General features: G+C 37.8%; 1 protein-coding gene across 1 annotated transcript in view; it reads left to right on the top strand.

Moving 5' to 3' along the window:
* CCDC68 (coiled-coil domain containing 68) overlaps positions 1–22,192 on the top strand; it is a 46,801-nt gene that overhangs the window by 5,385 nt on the left and 19,224 nt on the right. The window contains exons 2-8 of the mRNA XM_063077458.1: positions 6,745–6,838; positions 9,748–9,872; positions 11,029–11,115; positions 13,935–14,075; positions 15,081–15,206; positions 16,865–16,993; positions 21,886–21,968. Of these exons, the coding sequence (XP_062933528.1) occupies positions 9,756–9,872; positions 11,029–11,115; positions 13,935–14,075; positions 15,081–15,206; positions 16,865–16,993; positions 21,886–21,968 (683 nt within the window). The 5' untranslated portion in view covers positions 6,745–6,838; positions 9,748–9,755. The remainder of the gene's footprint in view (positions 1–6,744; positions 6,839–9,747; positions 9,873–11,028; positions 11,116–13,934; positions 14,076–15,080; positions 15,207–16,864; positions 16,994–21,885; positions 21,969–22,192) is intronic.

Raw genomic sequence — 22,192 nt, 5'->3', positions numbered from 1 at the left:
AGATTAACATTTCCATATGTAATTTTGAAAGGTTAGGTTATACCTGAAACGACAGGGCTTTGGAAACTAGGCCTTGTGAAATACATTTGCTTTACAAATGTTAGTATACTCCACAGTTCATTGCTTTTTATTGCTGAGTAGTATTCACAACATTTGAGTTGTTTGCAACCTTTGGCAATTATAAACATTAGTCTATATGTTTTATGGGCCATAAATTTTCATTTCACTTGGGTAAATACCTGAGAGTAGGAATCCTGGGTTGTACAGGATGTGTTTAACTGTATCGGCACCTGCCAAACTATTGTCCAATGTGGCTACATATTTTGCATTCCCATCAGCAGTAGATAGGAATTCTAACTGTTTCACATCCTTGCCAGCACTTGGTATGATCTCTTTTTTACATTGTGTTGAATAACTTTAAAAAGGAAGTAAATTATGTTGATGCTAAAATACTCCAGGATGAGTTTAGAAAGTTTAGAAAGTATAGATATTTTGTAAATTCCTGAGCTGTTTACTCTTAAAATATTTTATAAAGCCACAAAAGAGATTTTCTAAAAGGGCACTGTGTAAATGTTACAAATGACTGTGATATATGTCATTGACATCTGCTCCTTTTTATATTTTCTTTACTGACAAGTTGTAACTGGCTTTAGGTTGATTTGTTAATTGTAAAGTTCAAAGCAGGAGGAATAATTGTCTGAACCGGTGAGGAGACAATGTGGCTTAGGCATTGGCACTTTCAAATGATGTCCTATAAGCAAATGTCTACAATAAGATGTGAATATAAATATAGTGATTTCATATTCATTTAATGTGTATCATGTGTCAGATATTCCATTAAGCACTTTACATGCCTTATCTCATTTAATCCCCACATACCTCTATGAAGAAGTTACCATTTTCATCTGAATTTTTCAGTTGAGGAAGCTGAGGCTTAGGAGTTTAAATAATTTTCCAAGGCTGCGCAGCTGGTAAGGAAGTGGAACAGAGTCTTGAAGGCAGCACCGACTGAGTCCTAATCTCTTGTTTTTAAGCCACGAAGCAATACAGCCTCTGTTCATGGAATATCTACTGGGACAACAGCATCTACTAAGGCTCCTGAAGGACAAACCTGGGATCTAGCATCAGGAGTTCCTCAACTGTTACTTAGTGACTTACTTTGGAAAACCTTGATTTCTAAACTATTTTGGATGCAAAAAATGAGGCTCAGAAATTCATTCAGAATGCAGCAGAGGGCAAACTGTTGAGTTATGAAGAGCTAGCAGACCCTGGGAAAGAGCGAGTGGATTCAAGGGAAAGGGCCAGCCCACTCTTGGTTTGGGGTGCCATGACCATCATTAACTAGTTGTTTTTGTGTAATCTTATTGGGCCTTGTTTCCTCATCTGTAAATGGAAATAATAATCCCAACTCTCAGGGAGTATGTGAAGATTATTATAGACAACATACTCCTACCTGGCATATGGTGGTCACTCAACGGATCGTGGTCCCACCTTCACTCTTCCCCACATAGGAAGGGATTCATGTGATTTGCATTTCTTTGCAATTTAGTTGCTGAACCAAGCATTGGCTGAAACCTTCAACTGTTTTTCAAAGTTCCAAGTTATGCCAGTGAACTGCAAAGATAGACCATTTTATTATAAACACATCAGGATTTGGGGTCAACCTATCTGGGTTCAAGTGATGAGGTCAACATACAACCCTGAAAAACATCTTTCTCTGTGCCTTATTGCATTATGTATATACTGAAGATGATAACAATAAGACAGTGTTGTAATGATTCATTTTGACAATATATGGAAAATAATTTTTGGTAAATGGCTCAGTGCTTTGTCAATAGTATATATTTGTACATGGTGTTTGTGCCAATATTTCAATACTTCCCCCCTCAAATAAATAAATAGCTTTTATTTCATATCTATAAGTTTCTATAGGACTGGTTATAATATAAATATGTGTGTGTGTATAAATGAGTACCATATGATTGAATAAAATTAATTCTTCTTAAGAAAATCTTAGACTATTGCTTGAAAACAGAACTTGGGTTCAGTGTTAGCATGCATGTCTTTGGTATACTGTGCATGATTTTCAGGTTAACTGCACAGTCACCTGAGATTTAGCCAGCTGACACTGGATGTCACCATTGTGCTGTGTAATGTAGCTGCAGACAAGGTGTGCTATTTAATAATCAGGACACGGTCATTCTCTTCAAGGGTTTGGAGATGTGTGTGTTTTTCTCCTTCATAACCTAATTATCTCTGTGGCATTTTTGTTGTAACTTACTTTTTCAGTTTTTAACATCTAAGCTCTGTAGAGTAGTGACCAAGAACAAAGAAACAAAATTGTTAGCCCAGAACAGAGAAACAAAAAACAGAAAACTCAGAAACTGTGCTAAAGCCAATCCGGACTCTTGGTTGCAAACCAGAGTAATTGACTCTGGCAGAAAAGGAATTAACTGGAAGGATATGAAGCAATTCCCAGAATTGATGGGAAAGTTGGGAAACTAGTTTTGGAAAATGGGAGTATCCATGTGCTGATACTTTGGCGAGATCAGGCTGCAGGAAGGGTGCATCAGGGTCCTTCTGGCATTGTCACTGATCTCTGGAAACCTCCTGGCATTTCTGCCATTAGACAGGAAGCACCAGTCTATGTCAGAGTTCTTCCCTTCCCTGAGTAGTAACTGAGTTGTCACTGCCTCCAACTTCAGCAAGCCAGATGGCTGAGCCTTGAGTGGCATTTCCGGTGGGAGCACTTGGTTGGCTGAATCTAGGTATTGTACCTGTGCTCTAGCTGCAGGGAGTGAGGACAGACAAGCAAAGGACTTTTCCTGCAAGACTCGTACAGATGGTGATTCTGCATATCTGGGAAGGAGACTCAAGAGCTAGATAGCCAAAACATGCAAACATCTACCATGGTGCACCTTAGTCAGTGCCCTATGGAAGCAAGTTGAGAAGCCTCTGTGCAGTCAATCAGACTTTATGGCCACTTGTCTGGGCTCACCTGGAGTCAGTTGCTTATGCCTTGCAGTATCCAGTAGCTTCGCAGCATCTGACAGCTCTGCAGAAATTATCGTCTGAGTCCTGGAGGTTAGAAGTCTGAGATCAAAGTGTCAGCAGAGCTGGTTGCTTTCCTCTAGCCCTCAGGGAGCCATACCCGCCTCAGGGAGCCATACCCGCCAGGGCTAGACCTGTCTTAATGTGGCTAAGGAGACAGCTCCTTAAGCAAGTTGGAAGTCTCAAGTTTCAGTCTACCGTAAAAAAAAAAAAAAAAAAAAAGGCCCTGCCACATTAAAAGAAAAGGAAAAGAAAATAGGTAGGTTACACTGTGGACCATGTTGTTCTCAGAACACTACTTGAAGCCAGTTCCAGACTCTGCTCTTGCTTTCCCACTTTGCCTGGAACACTTTTCTCCCAGAAACCCTCTCCTCCCAGATAACCACATGGTTTGCACCTGCTTTCATTCAAGTCTTTTGCTCAAACACTGTCTCCTTAGATCAGCTTCCCTCACCGCTCATCCAAAACAGCATCTCCTTTTATCCCATTACCCTGATCTGCTATTTTTCATGGCACAATCACCACCTCTCATAGATTCCCTATGTATTTACGTATTCATTTAATGTCTGTCTCTCCCTTTGTACTGAAAGTCCAATGAGAGCAGGGTCTTTGGCTCACCCCTGTAGCCACAGATCCTAACACAAAGGTATTCAATAAATATTTACTATATGAACAAATGAATCAAGGGTTGAGTAAAGAAAGGAAATACCTTTGTTATAGTCTCTAGAACATAAACAGTGTCTGCATTACTTTACTAAGGCTGCTCTAACAAAGTACCACAAACCGAGTGGCTTAAACATGGAAATGCATTGTTTCATAGTTCTGGAAGCTACAAGTTTGAGATCAAGGTGTCAGCAGGGCTGGTTCCTTCTGAGGCTGTGAGGAAGAATCTGTTCCATGCCTCGTCTCAGCCTCTGGTGGTTTGCTGGAGTCTTTGGTGTTCTTTGGCAAGTAGAAGCATCCCGTCAATCTTGCCTTCAACTTCACATGGTACTCTCCCTGTGCACGTATCTCTCTCCAGATTTCCCTTTTTTTATAAGAATATCAGTCATATCAGAGTAGGGGTCCACCCTACCATACTATGACCTCATTTTAGTTAACCAATTATGTCTGCAACAACCTTATTTCCAAATAAGGTCATATTCTGAGGTATTGGGGGTTAGGGCTTCAACATATGAGTTTGGAGAGGGGATATAATTCGACCCATAACAGAGCCTTATATGTGTTTATTACATAGTAGTTTATCTATTTTCATTTCGTTAAACAGAGTAGTAGGTTTAGTTACATTATCCTGGGTGCTCAGTGATGTGTTGACGTATCATATGATTACAGTTCACAGTAACGTGTGTGCATTGCTTTGGAGATTGAAAACCATTCATTAGATGTTAGCATTATTAGTTGGGAATATTGACAGATTATTGATGCATTAGCAATAAAGAATCAGTACCATGGATTTGCTAGTATTAAAATCACCCCAAATAAATTTTCCTTCATACCCCACCTCAGTCTGCAGATTAAAATATTATCTGGTTCTTCCCTGCAGGGAAAAAAAACTATTCAGATTCTTTGTTAGCCTTAATGTGAATGATGGTTCGTATTTTATTTACTCATTGGACAAACATGTACAAATCATTTATTATGTGTTATATGTGCTGTTACACATGCTTGAGACATGTTAACTCCTGAACAACCACATGTTGAGTATTATTGTCAGTATTACCTGCATTTTACTGTTAAGGAAACTGAGGCACAGAGAGGATAAGGAACTTGCCCAAGGTCACACAGCTACTGAGTGTAGGAAGGAGGCCATAAAAGTAGGCAGTCCGCCTCTAAACCTTTTGGCTGTAGAACCCTCTTTCTTCACGGAAATCCTCATGGAAGAATTCAGTGTGTTATGGCAGAACAAAGCAGAGCTTCTTTGGCTGGAAGTTAGGTGACAGAGCCTTGCTGTTCAGCCCCTCTCCTCCTGTGCGAAAAGCCCTGATCTAGGAAATAACTCCTCTTGGCGTGATGCCACTAGTAAGCCATCTTCAATCCATTCTAGTGTAAAACAAATAAAAGTCTTTCCTCACTTTAATTAACTGATTGTGTTTTATTTTGAAAAATTTATCCGCCTAATCTACTCCTGGCTGAAATAAAATGCTAACACGGATTTTCCCCAGGATGGTAATGCCATATGGCAATTTGGACTTTGCTGGCTTAAAGCTCCCATTGGGTTTCTTTATACAAATCAAGGACTGTGGGTACCAAAGTTTTCTGAAGGAGAGAATTGGAATTTAATTTCATATGGCTACAGTTGGATATGCTCATAAAACTTCCCAGCCAGATGGGCCTGAACTACCCCTCTGTTATGGACTGCTTGTCTTCTGTGGTTATTAATAATATAAAATAACAGGAACAACGATATTGATAGTTCCTGTTGATTGAGTGCCTTCTGCAACCAGGCATTTTTAAAAAAACTCATTTTCACAACTCTAGATTTTAACTTACAGCAATGTAAGTTAAGGCTAAGATTTTTATATAACTTGTTTAAGATGGCCTAAGCAGTGAGTGGGAAAGGTGGTGGGATGTTTTCAGAAATACCAGTGATTAAGGAGTAGAATTTCTTGATATTGAGAATAAAAGGCACATAAGAGAGTGTATTTTAGGATATATGATGTGAGGCCAAATGCAATTTTCAGATTACGAAAGATGGTGAGAATACGATGGGATCCATTCTAAAGTGATTCATTTCTATGATAAAATTCCTCTTATCATTTGTTAGTGTACACAATGCAAAATGTACTAAAAAGAAGAATGAAAGTAAATAAAATGGGACTATGGACGATTGAACTGGAGGAAAAAATCCAACTCAGGCCAGGCTCATTGCTGCACTTGCCTCTATTTCCCCACTGGTTCTCCTCCCACCCCCTTCCCTGCCCTAACCTGGGGCTCAGCATATTTTCCTGAGTAAGGGACAGATAGTTCATATTTTAGGCTTTGCTTGCCACACTCTCTCTGTTGCAACTAAACTCTGCTGTTGTAATGCCAAAGCAGCGTAGATGAGTGCACACACATGGCCATGGTTGGGTTAGAGGAGAACTTCATTTACGGATACTTAATTTGAAATTCATGTAACTTTCATGTGTTATGAAATGTTATTCTCCTTTTGATTTTTTTTCAATCATCCAAATATATAAGAACTATTCTTAGCTCGCAGACTGAACAAACAGGCCTGAAGCCACATTGGGGACACAGTCTATGGTCTGCTGCCCCCTACCCTGTTGGCCTGACTGTCTCCCTCTGGTTGCCAAGCATGTTGCTTATTGTCTCTGTGGGTGTTTCTTTTGCTTCAAGCATTTAAATGTTGTTTTGGACCAAGACTTTAATCCCAGAAGAGATTTCACAGGACCAAATAAGAGAAGTGCTTCCACCCGTATTTTGCAAAAGCAGAGTTACTGCTGCCAAGTCAACTTCAGCTGAAACAAATAGAAGCCATGGCTGCTAAGAGGATTTATAATAAAATGAAAAATTCTTGGCATGCTCTGCCAATTTCATTGAAGATTAAAGGATGAATACAGGACTTTGAGGTATTCCCAGAAGCTATCTTGTTGCAAAGAGATGCTGGCAAATATGAAAATCTTATGTTTTTTAGCAGCATAGGACATTGCTAGATTTTAAATATTTTTTTTTGTTGTTGTTGTTTCTCTCTAGGGAAACCAACCTTAACGTGATGGAAACACCCTTGATCTTGGTGTTCAGGACCAAGTTTTGAGTTTTAGCTCTGCTGTTTCTACTGTGATCTTGGGTAAGTTAACATCACTATGGGAGTCTTGGCTTCCTTATCATTAAAATAGGATCAATAATCCTACCTCCCAGGGCTTTTAATTTAGTTTACTTTTTAGTACTTTACTATTTATTATGGAAATTACAAACAAAACCAAAGTAGATAGAGGAATATAATGAATCCTATTTACCCATCATCCAGCTTCAACAATTACATATATTTTGGTAAACAACTTTCATCTTTATACCCACCCCATTTTTTCCTCTGTGCTCGAGTATTTTAAAGCAGTTCCAAATGTAATATCATTTCACCTACAAATAATTCAGTAGGTATCACTAATAGATAAGATCTTTTACAGGAATGTCATAATGCTGTTATAACAGCTAGCAAAATAACAATTATTCTTTGTCATCATCTATTATCCAGCCAGTCTCAAAAATGCCTTCATATAGTTGGTTTGTTTGAGTCAGAATCCAAACAAGATTCATATATTGCATTTGGTCATGTATCTCTTAAGATTGTCAATTTATGGCAATTTTTAGTTACGTTAAGTTTGATTAATGGTGTCTCTCAGGTTAATGTATTCTTCATTAAACTCTCACCTAATGTTTTTAACTTTGGTTAATGATTGTTACTTAGATCTATTACTTCGTAAGTGGTTGCAAAATGCAGATTTTCTAATTCTATCAATCCTTTTGAATTTATTAGCAGAATTCCGTAGAAAACTTGCCCTCATCACCTATAGTAAAGGCAAGAAAAATGCTTGTGTTTTTTTGTTTTCTGGGTTTTTTTGTGTGTGCCAGTTTTTAATATAATTGTGGTCTTCCTTCCTTCATTGAATTGTTGCCTTATCAACTTCCAAAGTGGACAGGTTTTTCCTCCTGTCATCATTTAACATTTTTGATATGTTTCAATCCATCAAAGTCATTCCTCTTCAGGATGGCTTTTGTGTCCTATTCAGGCAGTATCTGATCACATTTTTGCTCACTGGTATAACCAGATATCTCACTCTCACTTTATACATTTCTTGCCCCAAACTGAATCAGCCAAGAAGCCTTGGTTTATTTCTTTTTAGGAGGATATGATATATAAAAACCACAGTCTGGCCCCCAGGAGTGCTAATTACTACTATTTCTTTTCAATGGATGGAGGTAAAATATGTATTTTTAAAGGAAAATACATCATTATTTTATACTCATAATTCCAATTTTTTTTTATTTTCATTTTTTGTGGGAAGGATTTTTTTATTAGCATATTCATTGTTACAAATCATACTTATTCTTTAAGCCCCTTATCCAATCTCTCCCCTTCCTTACCCCCTTCCCCTCTAATAACCATAGACTCGTTCTCTCCATCTGATAGATTAACTGTTCCTCTGTTGGTTTGTTGCCTAGATGATCTGTCCAGTACTGAGACAGGTGTGATCAAGTCCTCCCCTACTATCATAAATCAGATGCTGCTTCTATCTCTTTGGAGTGCTTTGTGGAGAGAGAGAACCTCTTCTTTTTATTTTTTATTTTTTTGTTCTGTGCTGGTGCCACTCCTTGTGTGAATACAGTTGAGAGTCTGGAATGACATCTGCCCAGTGGCCGTGAGTGCTGCTATAGAGACTAGCTGCCTCTGCGGCAGCCATGGCAATTGCGGTGGCTATGGTGGGCTACCTGCATGAAAATGGTGTTTTTGGTGTGCTCTGTACCTGGTTGTGGCTGGGTTTTGCTTCCCCCGGCTCCAGACCTCAGGACCTTGGCAGGGCCGGGGGCAGTGGTGGCAGCTTGCCTCGTTGCAGCTGGTTTCAGCTTCATAATTCCAATTTAGATTATAAGGTTTTTACCTAACATTTTTGGTTCTATGTTTATTTTTTCTTGTATGCTAAAAATCTTAATTCTTTATGGCATTTATGCAATTACTTACTGGTTTTATTCTACACTATGAAACTGTGCACATATACACACATGAATACACACACATTAGTAGTTTCGAAATAGCAATACCAGTATTTCCACTAATAATGTTATTAGTGAAGATAGTTTAACATTTTTTTGCCATTCTTTTTGTTCTTAGAATATTGTATAGCACTCCAGAGATAAATAGTCCCTGGCATGTGTTTTTAAATCACTTGAAATAATTCCTGTGGTTATGCCACCGACTTGATATATAGATATATTTATTTATTTCATTTGTTTCATTCTGTTTTTATTTTGGATGATTACTTTTTCTTTTAATTTTGTTTATAACTAGGTAAAATATTTATATGGATCAGTGTCAAAACTATAGGACATAAATTTTTCCCTTTCCATTCATATGTCCCACCCTTCTTATATTTGCAGAAAACATGATACTGTATATTCATTTCTGTACCATGCTTTTTTATTGAATAATAAATTGTGCAGATGAGTCTCTACCAGCAGACAGTTTATTCAACCAGTCATTTTTTGTTGTTGTTGTTGGGCATTTGGGTTTTTTTAGTCTTTCACTAATACATATATTTCTTGAGTAAATAGCCTTTACACATGATGTATAAAGACACGTACACAACACGATTTTGTTATAATTGTATTATGTTACTTCCACAGACATTTATTAAGCACTTACAATGTGCCAGAATATAAAAATGAAAAAGATATGATCCCTACTCTTGAGGTTTTATAGTCTGATGTTGCAAAGATGATGTTGAATAAAAAGAGAAATTTCACATTTTTCCTTCTCAGAGTGTTTAATTTTTACATTTTAAAAAAATGATTGTTTCAGGTGGTAGTGTTTTATATTAAAGTAATTCCTGGATTTAAGAATATATACGGATACCAATGACTTAAAATTTCCAACTATATTTGATTGCAGTGATAAAACAACTTCTTTCAGTTTACGAGCCATATAATCATATAATCAAAAAGCCTTTTTTGCTGGGCTGATTTGTGATTTTCTAAAGCCAGAATTCGCAATGACAACAGTAACAGTGACCACAGAAGTTCCCTCCAGGGGTAAGATAGAAGATAATCCCGCCTTGTATGAGTCGACAGCAGCTCACATTATTGAAGAAACTGAATATGTGAGAAAGGTATGTGGGTCCTGGGAATCATTAGCATGATAGGATTTTTAAGATAGATTCTAATATGGGTTGGTGGACCTTGTTTTCCTCTCCAAATAACATATGAAAAGGAACAAACCTAGTCTGGCAAAGGACATTCTTGATAGCAGAAATTTGAGCACATGTTTAGTAATTTCTCTTGAGGATATGAAATCATTCCTACACTTGGAGTAAAATAATTTTCTTCACCAGTAAAACCGAAGAATGGGCCAAGAGGGTTCAAAACACCCACACTTTTCACCGCTGGATTTCCTACTGTTTTATGCTGTTTCCCAGTTGTTTTGTGAGTGTTGATGATGTGTTCCTGAATAGACGTTTATGTTTCCTGCTGAGTCAGTCTCTCCTTACCTTGTGCCTTTTCACAGTTCAGGGTGGGTATTGCCAGCCTCAACATGTCAGCATGTTACTTCATTAAAAATGTGAAGTCTTATGAGAATCCAAGATGATAATAGCTGACAAAAGTATATATTTTTATTGTTTCTTAGAACAGATGGATCAATTGACATAGTTCATAACTTGTTCAGATCAATTAATTAAATCATCCATGAGTGCTTTACCATTCCATAGGTCATCAAGACATGGGGCTTATATTCCATGCATAAATTTGGATGATCCCCTCTTAGTAATTATTTTGTAGTAATTACTTAATAGTAATTATTTTGTAGTAATTACTTAATAGTAATTATTTTGTAGTAATTACTTAATAGTAATTATTTTGTAGTAATTACTAGATAGTAATTATTTTGTAGTGATTACTAAATAGTAATTGTTTTATAGTGATTACTAAATAATAAATTAGTACTAAATGACTATATAGACAAAATAGAGCTAAATAGTATTAAGTACTAATTACTAAATAATATTTATTTTGTAGTAAAATATTCATTTAGGTTACCATATTTTAGGTTTGTCTGAGAAAGACCTATAAAGACCAAATGCTATTTTCAGCAATCTAAACAAGATTAGCCTAAATGCAAGTTAGGTTGATGGCAGTTATTTAAATCTGACATCAGTATATATGTATTAGTTTCTAGATAACTTAAGAACCCTGTAGCTGGTAACAGAAAACAAGTATTTGGCATTAAACGTCTTTGAAAAATATAAAATGTTTTATATTTTCCTCTAGATTCGAACTACTCTAGAAAAGATCCGAAATCAAATGTTTAAAGATGAAGTGGGACGTAACAGTACAAATCATAAACTAGATGCAAAGGTAATGAATTTGTCAACATCTACTATTCTTATTCCTGCAGAAAATTAGCATAAAGCCATATAGACTTTATCTAATACTTTTTGGTTATTATTAAATTCTTTGAAACTTTGAAGGATGAATGTTACAATATTTTATGTGTAAATATTTCATCTAAACATGTAAGGGCCATATGTATGGAATATGTGACAGATGTCATTAGTGGAGTCAGATTGCAATGGTCAGACCTTAGTAGAATATTTTTAACATGCTTACTTAGCTAAAGTATGTGGGAAGATATTGGCTCAGCCAACATACATGGCAGCAACATTTCCCAAAGAGAGACAAAGGTATAAGCTTTTAGGCTTACCTGGGCCACACCAGTGGGCACACAGTTGAAGCTATTAGGCCTGAGGTGAGCGAAGACCTTGTCTGACCGTCAGTAAGCTTAAATGCTTCCCCTCTACCAAGACTAGTCTTATCTACCTGAGATGGAGCAATCTGCAATTAGCCTTGTCTGGCCTATGCCAGGTTAAATCTCATCTGAGCCAAGTGTACCTCATCAGTGTTATCCACTATATGGTATGGCCACAGAGTACACCAGAACATAGGGTGTGATGCTCTCATGCATAAACATAGTCCCCTGTGTCATCCTCAGCCTCTCAAGTTAACACAACTAACATTAATTATAGTCTTAAATTGAGTGCTTTGAAACTGGAATAAAGATTATGTTTGGGAATAATAGAAAAGATCAAAAATCAAGGATTGGCTATGTTAAGTCAACTGTTAGACCTCCAGGTGGAGACTCCTAATAGGCTGATGGACAGATGATTCTAGAGTTGAAGGTGGAGGTCTGGGCTGGAAGGTCAAGGCTACAGGACAGAGATTCTGGGCATTATGGATGGTATTTAAAGTTCTGAAATTGGGGTTTTCCCAAGTGTGTGATTGTAGATAGAAATGAGAGAAGATCTAAGAACTGAGTCTTGAGGCTTCTGATGTTTAGATATTGGGAGGAAGAAGAACCATCACAGGAGGCTGAAAATCTAGTGAATGACAAGAAAAAGCAGGAGAGGAGTCACTGAAGGCAAGTGAGGGACAGGTTACAGAAAGGGGGGAGGGACCACTCTGTTAAATGCTGTCCAAGGGACAAATAAGTTCAGCACTGAACACTGACCCTTGTATATAACAATGTGGAGGTCATTGGTGGCCTTAATAAGAGTACATTGTTAGGAATGGAGATGACACTGTGTTGCCAGTGTGTCTGCTTCAGCCATCTCCAACCACGAAGTTAGCAGATCACCCAAGCATCAAAATATTAGCCTCCTTGGCCTTGTGGGGATCTCACCGTGTGGTCTACAGCCCCAGCAGCAGCAGCATCACCAGGAGCTTGTGACAAATGCAGGACCTAGGCCTCCACCCCAGACCTCCTTGTTCAGTATCTGCATTTTTAATCAGATCTATCACTGCGAAGTGATTCGGAGGCAGATTAAAGTTTGAGAAGCACCGAGCTACGACCTTGTAGCCATCTACCACTGCCAATAATCTACCTTCTGCAAGAGGCTTTCTGTCAGATATTCTTTAACAAATCAGAAAAGAAAATAATTCCTAGTCTGTATATGGGAAGTGAGAGAATGCACTAGGGTCTGGACTATAAAAATCAAAACTGTGGCAGAGTTATGGTGAGGGAGGATATTATCTATATGCACTTTGTTCTTTTTGCTTTTTGTTTATATAAATGTAGTCAGTATATTGTCGTGGAAAGACTGTAGGCTTTGTTTTCAAACAAACTTGGGTTCTAATTCTGGTTCTGGCAGGGAATAAGCTTGAGCTTATTAAATTCTCTCATTATCAATTTCTTCATCTGTATAAAGAGCGTAGTACCTTCTGGTGTTTTAAGTATTCAGACAAAGGAGTGTATATAAAACATGTAAAAGATGACCTGGCCCATGATATATGCTTAATGAACAGAGGTTGTTATAATTGTAGGACAGGTGTAATTGTACAGCAATTTCTCTGTCTACCTTGAAGTAAATTGAAAGAGCAGGAAGAGCACAGAAGGATGATCAAGAGCCTGTGCGATGAGCTCTACTACTCACTTGCCCCATGAACTGGGCTCTGATCCTCAGTTTCTGTATCTATAAAACTGATGGGTTAAGTTAGATGTTTTCTGATTTCCCTTCCACCTACATGTGCCCACAATTCCAGATGAGATTTATGCTCTTAGTGTGTTTTCAGTGAGTTGGAGTTTACGTAGCATTACATTGGTATTAATACATAGTTCTGATATCTCTGGTTGGAAATTTAATATTAGGTGATTACAGTGAAGCACCATTGAACAGTGAATGTTAAGTTTTATAACAATTAGGTCTGATCGTATTGATCTATAATGCAATGTAACCAAAATATATTCATGTCCACAACTTAGAAAAAAATAAATCTGGCCTTGTGGGTATTATTTATTTACTAAGAAGCATTTAACAATATATTTGAAATTATAGGAAATATAAAAGTCATAGAAGTTGTAGTTCCACATCTTTTTATATGAGAATCTGTTAAAATTTAAGCAAATATAGAGGCCAGCTGCTGCATCTAGAATTCCCCATTGATGTTTGAGATTCAAAAGATTTATTTTATTTGTGCTGACCCGAATCCTCTTTTTTTATTTCTTATTTTATTTTGATTTATCAATATACGATATAGTAGATTTTCATGTCCCTTTATCAATTCCTCCTTTTCCTCCCTCCCTCTCCCCCCTCTTATAGAATGAGTGGTAATTATTGTTGTCAAAGTTTGTAGAGGAAAGGGATAGTTAGGTCTATGTTTTTCATGTTTGTCCATTTCAGCGCTGTGGAAACACTCAGAATGGCTCTGATGCTGAAACGGATCCCTCTTCTTGTAGCTTGGATTCACTCATGGAAAAGATGAAAGGGAAAGACCTACAGCTCTTAGAAGTGAACAAAGAAAATGAAGTATTGAAAATCAAGGTATGACTAACAGGAGAAATTTCAAATTGTGTTTTTTGAGCCTTTGAGCTAGTGATAGTTAGCATTCATGGTTTGTAAAAGCAGAGAGACATCCACACCATCCAGAGGTCTACACATATGCTCACATACTCAGAGAAGCATTTTATATTTCACAAATTAAATGTCACTGTTTTATTTTGGCGACTACTTTTATTATTTAAAAAATCTTACAAAAGTTCAATGAAGTTTTAGTTATGCAGGATGAATAAGTTCTAGAGAACTGCTTACGACGTCATGCCTATAGTTAACAATATTGCACTGTGCACTTACTAATTTAAGAGGGTAGATCTCATGTTGTGTTCTTACCACAATAAGTTTTAAAAACTGTTTATGTATTTGTGTATTTAATAAGTATTAATTAAAGCCTTAATGGCCAAATGTCTCATTTTTTGTTTAATTAATCTATTGTTGTATGCTTTATATTTTCCTTTTTGGGGTTTATTTGATATGTAGTTAATCCTGCAATGAATATCTTGGTAGGTAAATCTTTGTAGCCATCTTTGATTATTTCCTTAGGTTAAATCCTTGAAAGATTCAAGAGACTCTAGTATCGTTGCCCTTAAAACTTCAACCTTGTCCCACTTCTATTTTAGGAAGATACACCTTTTAGTACTGTTGTGGTCATCAATGATAAAAGGCTTGCTAATAAGTGTACAAGCTGATAGGGTACCGTGGAGTCCTTTGAAGGGTGTGGTCTATAAAAGCAAGGCATCGAAGTTCATAGAGCTCTGTTTGGTCTTGGCCAGAGCAAGTCTGTATGTGTTGACAGCCCCCATAAATGGGGGCTTTCTCATTTTGCATTTTCCTCTTACCAGGTAACAGTGTCATTTCTCCTATCCATTGACTATGCGGGCATAAAAGGTGCAGTTACAGCCTCTATGTGTTTAATTGCCCATCAAACTATTCTGCCTTTAATCTTTTTTATTGTAAATATCAAAACAATGCATAGTGACCTTTTTTTCCTAGCTGGAAGCCTCCAGAGAGGCAGGAGCAGCGGCTCTGAGAAACGTGGCCCAGAGATTATTTCAAAACTACCAAGCGCAATCTGAAGAAGTCAGGAAAAAGCATGAAGACAGTAAACACTTACTCCAGGTACCGATTAGCAGCTTGTCTATTGGAGAACTACCCCCCCACCTGGGCCATTCAGTTTCTCTTTTTGGAGGTATTAAGTGTGAAATAAGCAATGGTCATGTGACTTGGCCAGCTGGGGGGGGGGGGGAAGGGGCAGGGTGCTGATTTCCCCAGCCCTGCTTAGCCTGATGCCAGATGTTGCTGAGCTGTTGTGCTGCTGTCCTTTCCCAGAACCCTGTGAGCTCAGGTGGCAGGGAGGCAGTGCCACCTGCCTGCGAGTCAGGGCCAGCCCAGGTGACCTGGCCGATGACTTATGTCCTAGGTCTGCCTTTGGATCACTAGATGACCTGGACTAGAGTCATTCTGCCTCTCTAGACTTCAGTTTCCTTGTCTCTAGAATGAAAGACTTAGGCTAGAGATATGGTTACCAATTTTTTTGGTCCTAGGATACATTTTTTAGGTTAAAAAATAAAAACAAACAAAAACCATGTATGTATGTTTGTCTATATTATAAAAAAATTAATAGAATTTTATATTTTAATATATAAGTATTTATAAATAAAAATATAAAAACATGTCCAAAAAAGTGTGTTTTTTGTTTGTTTTTAAATTTGATGTTTACCAGGATCAATAAAGCTTTATCTGAAAAATGTGTTCTAGGACTAGAGGAGAAAAAAGTGTGTGTGTGTGTGTGTGTGTCTGTGTGTGTATGTATGTGGGTGTGTTTACTGAAACTCAAAATACAAATCAGCTAAGGGGAAGTTCGTTCATGCTGGGGTGAGGCTATGCCTGGGTCTCTGCCAACTCAGGCCATAGGGAGGTCCCCAGGGGAGCACAGTAGGAAATCCACTGCCAAGGTGACATCTATCATGCTTCAGGCTGTGACGGTCGCAAACTCATCTGCATGCAGGGTGCGGATGAAGAACATAAGTGAGTTGCATGAACTGGCAGGCGTGGACGGGAGGTGCGCTGTGTGAGCAGTGGGCCCTGAGGGGAGAGATGCTCATGTCCCAGTGATGGGGGTTCAGCCCCAGCCTGGAGTGGCCTGGCAGGGATGCCCCACCAGTTGTTTCCAAAGGAAGCCAGACGCTTCTATTTTTTACTGTGAAATTTTGAGTTCTGTTAAATACACATGCAGACATGTGTGTGCGTGTTAGAAGGAGGTCTAAACATTCCCAAGTGTGGCCTATGGGCTGCCAGATGGAGACATCTCTTCTGTGGTCTTTCAGCACAACTGCTGTGTGCCTGTGAAGTAACCCTTTGACGCAGTGGGGATAATTATTCTGTTTTTATGACAATTTATAAGTAAAAATAGAACATTTTTTAGTTGGGTATATAAGATTTGATCTTTGTTCTAGATAACTTTTCTTGAGAAAAAGCAAAAAATGTTGCTTTTCTTAAATTATTATTTCTCTTTCATATCCAGTTCAAGAAGTATACTTTATGGTGACAAATGTAAACATTCTAGGAATAATATTTATATATTATTAATTCTCTATTGATTTAGTGTTTTTGTAGCCCATCAGGTTTATTTTAGAGGAAACACTGAAATCAAATGAGTGATTTCAAACAAGTATGAATTCTTAATTTTTTTAGCTAGTTAGAAAATTATAGAAGGAGATAATATGTGTTTTGGCTTAATAAAAACAAGAGTTTGACAACTGTTTTTCTGACCAAAGGTTAACAAGCTTGAAAAAGAACAGAAATTGCAACAACATGTTGAAAATCTCAGTCAAGTTGCTGAAAAACTTGAAGAAAAACACAGTCAAGTCACAGAATTGGAGAACCTTGTCCAGAGAATGGAAAAGGTGAGCCCTGTAAGAATTAAAGGGATGTTTTCCCTGATGGGGTTAGGATAAAAATAAAAGAAAATAACACTAAATAAATGAAATAGAACATTAAATAAGATAACATTAAGTGAAAGTACTGTGTACAATACCTGGTGTTAGGAAGTACTCAATACTGTTAGTTTCTTCCCTTAAACATTGAATATAGTCTGCACTATGGTTATTGATTTACTTCTCTGCAAATACTGTAGTCATCATTGTCTGTCTCTTTCTCTTTGCTGGTAAATATACATCTTATAAAGAGGAACCAAGCGAGGCTGTGAATAGAAATAAAAGATCACAAAGTCCACCTATTCAAAGTAATAATAAAGTAGATCTGTAATCATAGCATTTTTGCATATTAGAGGAGGTGTAGTATTCATTTTTGGCCACCCAAGTCCACTCCGGGCTCGTAAAAACCTATGGCTGCATGAGGAAGAAATAGTTCATGTGAAGAAAAGCCGTTTTATGAAATTTGGAACTTTCATGAGAGTAATAATAGGACTAAAACTATAAAAAGTTTCATGCGGTGTTTCTTTAAGTATCTGGCACTCCAAATACATACAAAAGATGAACACAGTATAGATACCCTAGAATGTAGAATTCAGACAACTCAAGGAATATTTTTTAAAATAGTAAAACAAATAGAAAATTGGCATCTCTGAAACTGAATTGTGAGTAGGTAAGAATATAGGCTTTGGCTTCCTGTATGTATTGTCCAATCAATTTTTATATTTGTTGTATTAATTTTCTGATTTGCCTCTGCTATTCACAGTCTTAATTTGTTTTATGAGTCTGCCTGGGTTTATGCCATCTTAGACATGTCACTTCAAATGTATCACATTTCAATATTGAGGTTTCTTTCCAGAGGAACTTTGATTAGTTTAAAATATTTCCCAAGAATTTAAAGTTGTATTTGTCATCTTAAGGAAATCACAAAAATTAAATAAGCCCAAACTTACCGGGATCTAATTATAAGAATAAAATATACAGCTATATCTATATTACATGGTGGATCACGGAGTACTATACTTTAGCAGAATCACTGGGCTAGAATGTCCTTAAGCAGTTGGTTCATCCAGGCATGACAGTTTATAATTATGCTGTTTTGGAAACACTGTAGTATTTGGTTGAGTACTTGGTAGTGTTAAAATACTTTACCCTGTAATAAATAGTTTAACGAATTAAGATAGCACAAAGAATGTTTGCATTTAGGAAAGAAAGACAATTCTGTAAAGCAAACAAGGTTGTTTAACCAAATAAATTGATTATCTAGCTTGAAATTTAAGTTTAGACTTGCAATCACCCTATCTCAAACCCAGTCACACCGGGTCAGGTTTACTGGCCACCTGTCAGTGCCTAAAAATTAACAATGGAACGATGGAAGATAATTTCTATTTCCTAGTGACCGCAGGAAGGCTGTACTAGATGTGAGTCATCTCAGAGTTCTGGGGTGTACTCGATTGTTGATTCAATAAATATTTGACCACCTACCACGTGCCACACAGAGCTAGGAGCTGGATATGTATTTGTGAATGAACCATACATAGTGTCTTTTTGTGGAGATTATGATGTAATATCAAGGAACTTCCCAGATCTCTCTTTTCTCATTCTCCTAGGGGCCCTGTAGGGAGGCTGAAAGCCCTGTTAAAGGTAGGGGAATGTAAGAATAAGGTTAGTGGCTCTGATACTGGCAGGACATTTTTGAGAAGTGATGGCCCAGCTCCTGCTTTGATATTGACCCATAACTGTGGCCTGCTGTAGGAGCTCTATGACAGAGTAACCGGACAGGATGCCCATAGCTCAGCGAGGCCATGTTCCAACTTGCAAAACACTCTAGTTCAGTGACTTCCAAGAGTGGAGCCTATTGGAACGTCTGGAAGGCGGAGCTAAATGGGGATGGAGTGGGGGAGCCATGTGCAGGCGTTTTTTGTTTTTGTTTTTTCAACATGTTTAGTTGTAAGTTATTTTATATTTGTAAAACAAACAAGCAAATAAATAAAACTATAAGAAGCAAAGTTTGGCAACATCTTTTTGGTTTAAGGAGATACTCTGAAGAAAGGCTGTGAGGAAGGTTTCTCAGGTGGGGAGTGTGTACTAGAATGAGGGGAGGGGGCACTGAGACTCTTGTATTAATAGGAAAAAGACATGAGTTCAAAAAGGAAATAAAAATTAAAAATGAACATCCTCACAAAGGTTGATAAATACTGCCCTGGTAGTGGGTGCCCCCTGGAGAAGGATTCATTTGCTGCCCACTTGAACAAGCCACTGCTCCAGTAAATAGCCATTAGTGGTAGGAGGTCTGGTAATGAACACATTACTTAAAGTCTTCACCATCTGTGCCACTTTAATCAGGAATGCAGTGAGAATGAATTCCATAAACACAGTGATAAGTTAGCAAAAACTCCCAATAAGAGCATTTTAATATGGCATATGCTCCTTTTGCTAGCAGTGCAGTTCTGTTGCATCATATTTGTTTTCTTGTGTCATTGATTTAGCTCTATTAGAATTTTTGAGCCCAAGGGCACTTTTGAGACCACCTAGTTCCTCATCATCATTTTATCAATGAGGACAATGTGAACAAGGAACTGTTCCATAATCCTCCAGTTTCCAGTTCACAACCCTTTCCTCTATGCCCCTGTCTTCTCTGGTGCTGGATAAAAATATCCTTGGTTCCTAAATCATTTAGATGTTAAGGGTTGGGAATGGTTTAAGTTGGTGTCTACATGACTCCGATCAAGAGAATGAGGGAAATCTTGAGCTCCCGAGAGGTGTGACTTTGGGCACAGTGGATTGCCCACTGGGTGGCACTGTGAGCCCCCTTTCCCTTTTGAGAAGACTCTGTACCTGAGAAGTGCTAGCTGGTGTGGGTGATTTTCTGTGTTGTTAAACCCAAGCCAGAAGCTTGAGCCCTGGCCAAGGCAGATCATTTACTTGTCCAGTTATCTGATATCCTTGACCTCTCATTATGCCAATCCATTCATCAAGTGCAAGTCTAATAGGAAGAACCCTTGTTAAACACCATTTCCCCCCACCCTACAAATTCAAAACACATTATCTGTGATGTGTTTCTTTGATAATCCAAGCATCATTATAAGTTTGCTAGGTGTATCTGGGATCCCTTTGAAATAATTTGAACACAACTAGGGCTACGCCAGGACAATTTCTATGTGGCAAAAATGCTACAAGAAAAATTTGATTGTATAATCTTAAAAAATAGCAGAACACATTAGATATGAAGTAATTGGTATCTTCGAATTATTTTATTTTGAGGTCCAGTTATGTGCCAGGGAAGCATGTAGGCCTCTCACATATATTATCTCCAATCACCCCAACATTTTGATATAGGTAATATTAAACCCATTTTAGGGATGTTCAAAAAGTTAAAAACATGACTTTTACAAATATAGAATGAACATATGTCAAATGTTTTATTAAAGGTATTAATTGAGGGAACCAGTAAGATAGTAAAGCTAGTTTAAATAAAATATTTTGAGAAACTGGCTGTTTATAGGCATTTAAAAATATATATATTGAAGAGGATTACTAGTTCAGATAAAAATTTGGTTAATATTCTTTGAGGCAATTAAACCATAGCCTTTGGGATTATCTTTTCTACCAGACAGAAATCTCTGAATTAACATGCAACCTCACAGAGTCAGGGCTCTCTTCAAATAATTAATAATAAAGTCAAGCACAGGGACATTCTTTGAGAAAATTAAATAATTCTTCAGTCAGATTATTAAACAATGATGCAATATGACATTAAAACCACATACTGTATATTGTTTTTATTTACAAGTTTTGGTTAATTTTTATTAACAATGATAAGGCTCAGCGAGGTTAAAACCTTGGCCAAGATTTCAAAACCAGATCAGTCCATGTGCGAAGTCTTTCTGATGTTCTGCTATATAGAACTGCCTTGTATAATACCAATATAAATACTGTAGCAGGTAGGTGACTTTAAACACCATTGTAAATAGTTTCAAAACATCTATTACACTTAATTCCTCCATGTTGCCAGTAGCAATTTCTGCCTTTTTTCAGTCTCTTCTGATTTCCCCCAACTTGGCAATCTAAACCTACAGGCCAAAGATTCAAATTCCTTTTTTCAGCATGTTGCCATCAAATATAAAATTAACACAATCATCCCAGCTTGGTTCTTCATGGACTTGTCTGTTTTCCTTTTGGATGAGAAGAGTTTAGTTTAATAACTAAATTAAGACATTTTTTTCAGATATTTTTTCTTACTGTCATAGTTTCTCCTAAATCCTAATCAGGAAGTAATTTTATCATTTGTGGCCTTGATCCTTCATTAAAAATACATTTACTACTTTGCTACGCTCTGACAGATACCATGTGAGCAGGTAGAGGTGTCAAGCTAAGTGCAATAGTGTACTTGGATACCAACAACTCAGTCTGATGCAGGAGAAGCAGGTGCAGCAGTGGGAAAGCCGGTGTCTAGACAGGGATGAGCAGGCTTTTGTTTGGGGTGGGATGGACAAAGGTGGATGGGAGAGGCTGAGCCTCACAGGCTGCATTCAGCAGTGGGCTGGAGAGGAGCAAAAACTCCCGAGGCAGGTGAGGGAGTGCAGATGACTCCTCCTGACCTCTCCCTCTCACTGAGCTCCTGACCTTTACACTGTGTGTAAAGCACACAGGAGAACACCTGGCTGGGCTTCCTCGGGGTGGGTTGTAACAGCTCATATGAAATTAGCTCTTCAGCTCAAGCCATATTTCTAGTATTACAAGAAGTATGTTTTGTGAACAGTTTGCAAGAATACCCTAACACAAACACACACACGCGCGCGCGCGCGCGCACACGCACAAACACACATGCAAATAAACAAAACTTGTATCTTGTTTTTTCCTAGGAAAAGAGAACACTAATAGAAAGAAAACTGTCTTTGGAAAGCAAGCTGCTGCAACTCAGATCCACAGCTACTTATGCTAAAAGGTTTGCAAATCTACCTCCTATGTAAAAGCAGTTTCTGCTATCTTTTCTCTCCACTGGAACCCTGGCCAGTGGATGGAGGACTTTCCACCCCCTCCCCACCTCAAGGAAATAGGACAACTGAAAGTGTAGGAGAGAGGATGAATTCCTGGGATTAACAGCCATGTGCCTCCCCTTCCTCACCCACTGAGGCATCAGGGGGCAGAGTTCACAGGGGGTGCAGGGGA

This window comes from Cynocephalus volans, chromosome 13 (assembly GCF_027409185.1).
Source record: "Cynocephalus volans isolate mCynVol1 chromosome 13, mCynVol1.pri, whole genome shotgun sequence".
Classification (NCBI taxonomy): domain Eukaryota; kingdom Metazoa; phylum Chordata; class Mammalia; order Dermoptera; family Cynocephalidae; genus Cynocephalus; species Cynocephalus volans.
Note: the sequence above shows the minus strand (reverse complement) of the source record. Positions and strands in the feature narration are given on the sequence as shown.